Source organism: Prunus avium, chromosome 1 (genome assembly GCF_965620075.1).
Source record: "Prunus avium chromosome 1, drPruAviu1.hap1.1, whole genome shotgun sequence".
Taxonomy (NCBI): Eukaryota; Viridiplantae; Streptophyta; class Magnoliopsida; order Rosales; family Rosaceae; genus Prunus; species Prunus avium.
This window is the reverse complement of record NC_142284.1, coordinates 56,190,809-56,200,354: the sequence shown is the minus strand read 5'-3', so window position 1 is coordinate 56,200,354 and position 9,546 is coordinate 56,190,809. Positions and strand designations below refer to the sequence as shown.

The 9,546-nt window shown below is 34.6% G+C and overlaps 2 protein-coding genes across 3 annotated transcripts; one reads left to right on the top strand and one right to left on the bottom strand.

Moving 5' to 3' along the window:
* The first annotated feature begins 366 nt into the window (after window positions 1-366).
* LOC110759529 (uncharacterized) lies at window positions 367-4,122 on the top strand. Its single transcript, XM_088243987.1, has 2 exons — window positions 367-3,288; window positions 3,529-4,122. The coding sequence occupies exons 1-2, from the start codon at window positions 600-602 to the stop codon at window positions 3,921-3,923; spliced, it is 3,084 nt and encodes a 1,027-aa protein (XP_088100113.1). The 5' UTR covers window positions 367-599; the 3' UTR covers window positions 3,924-4,122.
* A 213-nt stretch (window positions 4,123-4,335) lies between these two features.
* Window positions 4,336-8,027, bottom strand: LOC110759506 (uncharacterized). 2 transcript variants are annotated; one of them, XM_088244003.1, is made up of 5 exons: window positions 7,828-8,027; window positions 7,490-7,638; window positions 7,230-7,399; window positions 6,920-7,006; window positions 4,336-4,860 (listed from the first exon to the last, which is right to left on the bottom strand). In XM_088244003.1, the coding sequence occupies exons 1-5, from the start codon at window positions 7,929-7,931 to the stop codon at window positions 4,765-4,767; spliced, it is 606 nt and encodes a 201-aa protein (XP_088100129.1). In that variant the 5' UTR covers window positions 7,932-8,027; the 3' UTR covers window positions 4,336-4,764. The 2 variants fall into 2 exon arrangements, with proteins under 2 accessions (XP_088100129.1, XP_088100124.1); XM_088243998.1 differs by having other exon boundaries at window positions 7,230-7,402; window positions 7,828-8,026.
* Window positions 8,028-9,546: the final 1,519 nt, after the last annotated feature.

Below are 9,546 nucleotides of genomic sequence, written 5' to 3'. Positions count from 1 at the left end.
TTTCTGAGTCGCCTAAGGCAACTGATTAACGACAAAACAAACCATCAACAACGCTCTCACTGCCATCCATTTTATTTCATTAATTCAGTCAGCAAATGCAAAATTGACATTTAATTATAACTATAAATAACGAGAGACAAAGACTTTGACTCCAGCCATTGTAACAACAACTACTGAGATAACTTATTCAAGAGCACAAGGAACACGCCTTTTGCACGCAATTTGTATCTAAATTTCATTCAATCTGTTAGCTTCTTTATTACAATTCTAACAATAGCAGCAAGCTCACTCAATAGTAAAAAAGACTTGGCCTGATTTTGAGGATAGGGAGATTTGAAGTAAACAAATAAATCTTTTTCAAGCATATGGTTATCTCTCACCTCCATCAATTTCATTTCATTATTTCATACAGAAAATACAAAATTGGCATTTAAATTTAGAGAATGAAAGACTGAGACCTTTACTCAAAAGAAAACTGATTATAGATGAGATCCGAAAGACTTTTCAATGCTCAACTGAACCCCAAAGACTAACCCACACTATATATAACTAGTAAGGCACAACCCATACAATATACGTATACCACACAAACAATAACCATGACATCTTTAACTTCTGCTAAACTACGCTTCCTGCCTTATTGCCTCGTCATCTTCTTGTATGTTTCATCACCAAATTGGGTTGCTTTTCCTGCTGCTACTTCTACTTCTGATACTGAAGCAAAGGCTCTTATCAAATGGAAAGCCAGCTTATTTCTAAATCAAGCCCTCAATAACCTCACCTGGTACGACCCTCCCACTCATCATATTAATGCCACCAATTCTTCCAGCAGCAATCCAAAACCAAAAACAAGCCCATGCACTTGGACTGGTGTTTCATGCAACTCAGCTGGAAGTGTCAGCAAGCTAAACCTTTCCACTTGCGGTATTCAAGGTACGCTACATGAGTTTTCATTCTTGTCCTTCCCTAATCTTGAATATCTTAACCTCAGCTTGAACAAACTCTTTGATGCCATCCCACCTCAAATAAGTAACCTCTCCAAACTCCACCATCTTGATCTCTCCGAAAATCAATTCTCTAGGAGAATCCCACCAGAAATCGGTCTCCTAAGAAATCTTACCTATCTCTATCTCTATAATAATAAACTTTCTGGTTTGATTCCCAAGGAGATAGGGAACTTGAAATCTCTTGTAGATCTAGAGTTGGCTTACAACAATTTAACTAGTCTCATCCCTCCAAATATTGGTAACTTAGTAAAGCTAAATACTTTGTACTTGCATTCCAATCAACTTTCTGGTTTGATTCCCAAGGAGATAGGGAACTTGAAATCTCTTGTAGATCTACAGTTGTCCTACAACAATTTAAGTGGTCTCATCCCTCCAAATATTGGTAACTTAATAAACCTAGACATTTTGTACTTGAATAACAATCAACTTTCTGGTTTGATTCCCAAGGAGATAGGGAACTTGAAATCTCTTGTAGATCTAGAGTTGTCCTACAACAATTTAAGTGGTCTCATCCCTGCAAATATTGGTAACTTAATAAACCTAACCACTTTGTACTTGCATTCCAATCAACTTTCTGGTTTGATTCCCAAGGAGATAGGGAACTTGAAATCTCTTGTAGATCTAGAGTTGTGCGAAAACAATTTAAGTGGTCTCATCCCTCCAAATATTGGTAACTTAATAAACCTAAGATTTTTGTCCTTGCATTCCAATCATCTTTCTGGTTTGATTCCTAAGGAGATAGGAAACTTGAAATCTCTTGTAGTTCTAGGGTTGGCCAACAACAATTTAAGTGGTTTCATCCCTCCAAATATTGGTAACTTAATAAAGCTAAACCTTTTGTACTTGAGTTCCAATCAACTTTCTGGTTTGATTCCCAAGGAGATAGGGAACTTGAAATCTCTTCAAGATCTAAGGTTGCAGCACAACAATTTAAGTGGTCTCATCCCACCTGAGATTGGCTATGCAACCCAAATTCATTTGTTGGACCTTTCTTCAAATCATTTAGTTGGGTTGATCCCAAAAGAATTCGGGAAGTTGTCTTCGTTGGTGAAGTTGAAGTTGAATGGAAATCAACTTTCGGGTGATATACCGTCGGAATTCAGATCATTGAATGATCTTGAATATCTTGACTTGTCAACAAATAAATTCAGTGACTCAATTCCGAGCATTCTAGGTGACTTGCTCAAATTATTTCATCTGAATTTGAGCAACAACAAGTTATCTCAAGCAATTCCATTTGAGTTGGGGAAGTTAGTTCAATTGAATGACTTGGATTTAAGTCATAACTCACTTGAAGGTAGCATACCACCAGCAATGAGCAATATGAAGAGTTTGGTGACACTCAATCTTTCCCACAACAATCTTTCGGGTTCCATACCATCAAGTTTCGAAGACCTGGGCGGCTTGTCGTACGTTGACATATCCTACAATCACTTGGAAGGTCCCCTTCCCAACATCAGTGCATTTCGAGAAGCTCCGCTAGAAAGATTGAAAGAGAACAAAGGATTGTGTAGCAAAGTTGGAGCTCTACTGCCACCCTGCAATGCACATGGCTCAAAAAAGGACCACAAGGTCATATTCTCTCTCCTAGCAGTATTTGTACTTCTATCTACTCTATTTACAATTGTCTTTATAATAGTGCAAAGAAAGAAGAATCATCAAGATACTAAACAAAACCACATGCATGGAGAAATTTCCTTTTCGGTTTTAAATTTTGATGGAAAATCAATGTATGAGGAAATCATAAGGGCAACAGAAGATTTTGATTCCACATATTGCATTGGGAAGGGAGGACATGGAAGCGTCTATAGAGTGAATTTGTCATCTGGAGACGTAGTGGCTGTGAAGAAACTTCATCTGCTATGGGATGGCGAGACAGAATTTCAGAAGGAGTTCTTGAATGAAGTAAGGGCACTCAGTGAGATAAGACATCGGAATATTGTGAAGCTCTATGGTTTCTGCGCACATAAACGACACTCGTTTTTGGTGTATGAGTATCTTGAAAGAGGTAGCTTGGCTGCAATGTTGAGCAAAGATGAAGAAGCTAAAGAGTTGGGGTGGAGTAAAAGGGTGAATATTGTTAAAGGCTTAGCTCATGCCTTGTCTTACATGCACCACGATTGCTTGCCACCAATTGTACATCGTGACATCTCAAGCAAGAACATTTTGTTGGATTCTGAATATAAGGCATGTGTTTCAGACTTTGGCACTGCTAAGTTTTTAAATCCAGACTCAACTAATTGGACTGCCGCTGCAGGCACATATGGCTACATGGCACCAGGTAATATTGTGATTCCATGTGCTCTATATTTAGCACTTTTTGGGCTTTTGCTTTTAGACCAATGCTTCATTTTCATCATTACGAGCGGTTAACATAAACACATTTTCAGTTCTTTGATTTAGAAAGTATGACTATAAACTAATAATTCGATTTATGCATGATACAGTTTCGTTAAAATTCCTTTGAAGAGTTATGTCTATATACTAATAATGCCAATTCTATGAGGTTTTCTCTGAGCAGAGCTTGCTTACACAATGGAAGTGAATGAGTACTGCGATGTTTATAGCTTTGGTGTGGTCACATTTGAAATAGTTATGGGAAAGCATCCAGGAGATCTTTTCTCATCTTTCTCATCAGTCTCTTCATCCTCCTCCTCATCATCTGCATTACCAGCACATCAAATACCAATTGTAGATGTTTTGGACCAACGCATTTCTCCTCCTGCGCATCGAGTTGCAAGCGAAGTGGTCTCTCTTGTGAAGATAGCATTTTCATGCTTGAATTCCAGTCCGAAATCTCGTCCAACAATGAAACAAGTTTCTCAACTTCTCTCAACTCAGAGGATGCATTTGTCAAAGCCATTATGTATGATAACATGTGGTGAATTGCTTGCTCTTGATCCTTTGGCTACCTGATCAGAATATGCTTCTTTCTTATGCACATTTCACTTTTCCTGTGTCTTCTGTTTAGAAAGATTCTCCATGGATGTTTCCTTCTTGTAATTTATTTCATGCACGTGCGCACTATGCTATGGCTCTATGAATACTTTATTTAGGATATTTTACAGTTTATTTATCCTTAACATAAAATACTAATTGGAGAATTTTCCTTACAGTCTGTTTATCATTGTGAGGAAAAACAAAATGAAATAAAACAAGGTTTTGTTTAGTAATTTTATATACTCTGTGTAAACCGCCCCAAAATCAATAATAAACAATTAAATTGTGAAAATTAAATGACCGAGACCAATATAACCGGAACAAATATAGTATTTGACGTGGCGATAATTTTATATACTCAGGGCCATACTATATTACTATATTACTATATATACCCAGGGCCATATATAATATAGAAACAGAGGTTCATAGACCAGAGCCATTTTCGTTTTCGATTATCTTACAGAGAAAGAGAGAGAGAGAGAGAGCTATAGTGACAATGTCTTGTCGACCCTTAGAGTTCCTCAACAATCCGAAGACACTGAGCAGTTCAAAAAGGCCTTCAAAGGTTCCTTCTTTATTATTTTTCTGATCTTTTACTCCCTCGCATCATTTCTTGTTCTGATCATAAACCAACCCATATTTTGTAATTGGCTTTATGATTGATGATTGATCAATCCCATTTCACCGATCGGATTGTTAGTGTTAGATACAACGTAAATGATCTGATAATGTAAAAAGGATCCTTTTTGTTTTTGTTTTCATTTCGTTCTGCTAATTCTCTTTTGACTCTCTCTGTCATCATTGATCAGATGCATCAGATTTGTGTTTTGTGTACATGAGGTTTGGTGGGCTGATGAAAGGCCCATATGAATGTGATTGCTTGCTTTTGTAAAACGGTGATGCTTTCGCTCTGCACCAAAGCTCTGTTTGTATCAGAAGAAAATAATGCATTTGGGATAATTTATCTAAAAATAAAAAACAATGATCGGTACGTATAGATTTATAGGAGGTTTGTAAAGGACCTGATTTGACATGAAATTGGTATTTTGACATGAAAAAATAATTATAGAAAACAGCTAAAATAGTTTAGACCAGAGTTTTTCTTTAGGGCTTGTCCAATATAGGTCCCTACAATTTCTATTTCCTAGACATATACCTATCATTCTATAAATCTATGTGTAAAACCCAATTTCAAACTTAAATGACCAGTAGGATATAAGAGGTCGTAGCATTCCTATGTTTTTACATCCTTGCCATCATACTTCATATTTTATTTATAATTTATTCCAAGCATTTCATTAACTGCCATAATTGTAATTAAAACTCCCTATTAATAGCATATCAATCACCCCATTTCTTTTGGTTGCCATTCCCTCTAACATATGGCCCCTTAAAATTGCAAAAAAAAAAAAAATATAAATTACATATCCAATAATGTACATATGAAAAATATAAATATAAATATATACGTATAAAAATATAGGTATATTATTTACCAAAAAAATTAACAAAAATAGGTCAATTACTTTGTAATTGAAATTTCCGTACATTTTTCATAAACTAAAAATAAGTATACAATAATTTATAAAAAATAGGTACGTTGTATAATTGAAATTTATGCACATTTTTTATAAATTAAAAATAGGTACATTATTTTGAGAAAAAAAAATAGGTACATTATTTAGAAAAAAAATTTGAGAGAAAAGATAGGCTCATTTTTAAAAAAAAATTGTTTTCATAAAACAAACAATAAAAAGATGATCAAATTATTTTTCATAAAACAAGTAATAAAGAAAAAAAAAAGGTACAATATTTGGAGTAAAAATAGGTTCATTAAAAAAAATGTTTTAAAAACAAAACAATAAATAGATTATCAAATTATTTTTCAACATAATTAGAATGTACACTATTATTCATAAAACTATAATAAAAAAGAATACTGATCGTATAATTCATAAAAAGAAAACAACATCAATTCCTAAATTTAATATTGAATTTAAATGATTAATACTTTGAATAGATTACTAATTGTAATTCATAGAAGGAAAACACCATTAATTCAAAAATAGATTACTAGTCGTAAAATAGATTACTAATACTTTAATGTGGAATTTAATATTTAATTTCAAATAAGTTTCTAAATTAGTTCCTACAACTATTTGGAGATATTTCCAAATCCAACGGGTGTCATTAGTTACACCCCATAACACATTAACTTATAAATAGGGGTAGTTTTGGAATCCAAAAAATACAATAAATCAGATTTTAAGTTATATTAGGTAACTTGCTTGGTTGGATCCTAGTCATCGAGTATTATTTGAAAATTTTGGGTATTTTAAATAGAAAACTAAAGGAAAGGGTTGTAGGTGATTTAAAATGAATTTTATGGGTCTAAGCTTAATTTACTATTTTCTTTATTTCTTTTATGTGTGTGTGCTGTGACTTTTCATGATTGGGGTGTTTGGTTTCATGTAATCTTGAATTTTTATTAATACAATTGCAGGATGGGGAACCAATGAGTGAAATACATATTTTAGGAAAATACATATTTTAAAAGGGTATAAACCAATGAGCTATAAAGGGAATCTTATATCCAGCAGCAAGGCACAAAATTCAAAAGGGTATAAACTTTATACACACAGCATGCCTTCAATAAGTGACAAAAATAGCTAGGATATTATGATGAGCAATGCCCTTGAATAATCGAATGAATGCATGCAAATATGAATATCAATAGTAGTTTTAAGAACTTGATGTATCCAAATGATTGCTAAATGAATATTAAGATGAAAAATATGCAAATATTGCACCATTACACATGGATGAAGTTTTGAAAAAATAAAAACAGGGAAGTGAAGGTTTATATGAACTCAACATCAAAATATTCCTACGTCTTCAAATAAAGTCACAAACCAATTTTCTTTGAAAACATTTCAAATAGTATATAGAAGAAAGCACAAAATCTCTACCTGGAAATGGACAATTGTAGACTTGACAATCCTTGTATTGTAGTGAAAGTCATAGAAGGTCTTCCCCATCTCTACTTGCAAGCACTCCTGTCAACATAGTATGTTCAGCAACGAGAAGATTCACAAAACTTACAACAAAAACAAAATCTAGCCGCTATAATGGGTAAAATAATTTCGCTTCACAAAGGACCAACATCAAAACATATGTAAAGATCAAGCCTTGAAGACCAACAAGGCATTTCTAAACCCGAAAAATACAGAACACAGAAGCAGAGGCCACAAAAAAGAGTGAAGGGTACAAAGTAGAAACCTTTTCGAGGTCTTGACGAGGGCGAGAGAGGCTCTCGTAGTTCTTGTACTGCTTCAATCGTGTCTCACGATACTTATCTCTGGTGAAGTTAAGCCTCTCCCATGGAATTCCCTGTATGTCTTTCCTGTTTCTAGCTTCCATAGCTGAAGTATCAGTCTTCACCTTGCTCTGCTGCAAATTCACCAAATATCACTCCTTTGGTTGTTCAAATTGTATAGAATTACCAAATTCAACAGGAAAAAAACAGAGATCAATTAACTCATCAAAGTCGTCCTCAAAGTCTGAGTCGGCATCTTGGCTCCTACGGAGCTGGTTCTCAGCAAAAGCTTCGTTGTCTTCGAACTCAGTGACGTCGAAGTAGTCATCGACGACATACTCCAGCTCGTCATTCTGAAACTGCGCCATCAACCTTCACACAGCACACAGAACCCAGAACCTCACACCATTAATCTTTCAGCTTTTAATTTCTCGATTTCAAATTGAACTTTCAGAATTACAAATTAAAACACCAATCCGATAACCAATGAACAATGGCTGTGTATATAGCTCAATTTATACAGCACGAAGCTAAAAATGAAAACAAAACCGAAGTAAATACATTGAATTGGGGGAGAAATCCAAGTCGTGGTGCTGCAAGAGTGCGTCTGGAAGAAGGTTAGAGAGCACTGACCAGCGCAAGGCAAGCCCACATGGGACTTTCATCGAGCATCTTACGTGCACACAAGGGGTCGCTAAGATGATGGCCAAGGGGTTGCTGGTGGAGTCCACGGCCAGATTTCCGGCTTTCCAAGGGGTTGTGCGACCCTTCTTATCCCAACGTGTGTCCGCCACTGCGTATAAAGTATTTTGAATTGTGTTTGTATTTGTATTTGTGCATGTCCCTCGATTAATTATTTTGAATTGTCTTTGTATTTGTATTTGTGTACAGTGTATGTCACTTGATTAATTAGCTCTATTTACAGTCATGTAATGAGGTTGGCTGCATACTACATATATAGTTATTCTCTCATCTGAATGTCACACGTTGTTATTGTTCGGATGCTATTATAAACAAAGAGAAAAGCAGGGAGATGTAATATAAAATACATGCGGACATTAATTACCAACACAACCCGTTGGATATTTATTTAAAGTTAGTATTCTCTCTCTCTCTTCTTGAAGGGTGTAGAAAATCGATGAGAGAATAATCCAAGGAAATTTATCTAGGAACGAGTATTAGCAGAGTCTAGATTAAAAGCACACCAAAAGGCTCTCTCTCAAACTTCAAGGATATATAGATAGAAAAAGGTAAAATCATAGGTAACAGATTAATATCAAACAATTCAGATATTGGAGGAAATTAACAATGAAGTGCTTATAAACATATCATCAATGTAATTCTTCTGAGCGAAAAAGAATTCCAACAATTCCTGTCCAAAATAAGAAAGCAACTTTTTACCCGTAAGGCTATTCAGCAAGAAAAGAGTAACATTTTTATCAGTGCATGTGTGTGGGCATGATATAGATCAATTTTGTGTGATAGATGTATAATCAAATATAGTTTGACATTTATGGGACAATCTATGCTTTCATTGGACGGGTGGTTAAAGTTTGACATTTATCAACACCTGCCCCTTGTTCTAGGTTTCTTCACTTCAAGTGCACCTATTGACCGGCACTGCGACATTATTTACTCAATTCTCTATTTTTAACAATCATGTTCTTTGTAACATATAATCCATAATAATATTATCTAGATCAAAACAAAATCCAATTAAGTCTACACAGCAGACCAATAAGTTGAAATAAAAAAGTAACTCAAATTTGAAGGACAACCACCTGCATATAGATGTCCTAAGTAGAGAGGGCATCTGGTGAGGTAGAACATATGTATAGGCGATTAAGAAAAGAACCTTATACTACCTGAGCATGCATGGTGGATTTTTAATATTATTACAATATAAAACGGAAAATTGATTAGAAATGTCTTGTGTTTCACCCAAACATAGACACTGTGATTTTTTTTTTAAAAAAAATTGTTTTTCCTCGATTTTTTTTTTTAATGGATAAGAGTAGTTTAGAGCATTATTCATTACTATTAGGCCATTACCCGAGTCTCTATTGTCCCCTTTTGAGTATTTACTTTTTCAGAGTTATTACCTGTATAAATAATTTAGCATTTTCACTTTTAATACTCGTATTGTACACGTACACACATATTTTTCATGTTTAAGCTAAACCTTTCCACTTGTGGTATACAAGAATTAGAGAATCTCAAGAATTTAACTAAATTGGCGTTGGAAACAAACCAATTGTCTGGTTATTTATTTATTTTTGG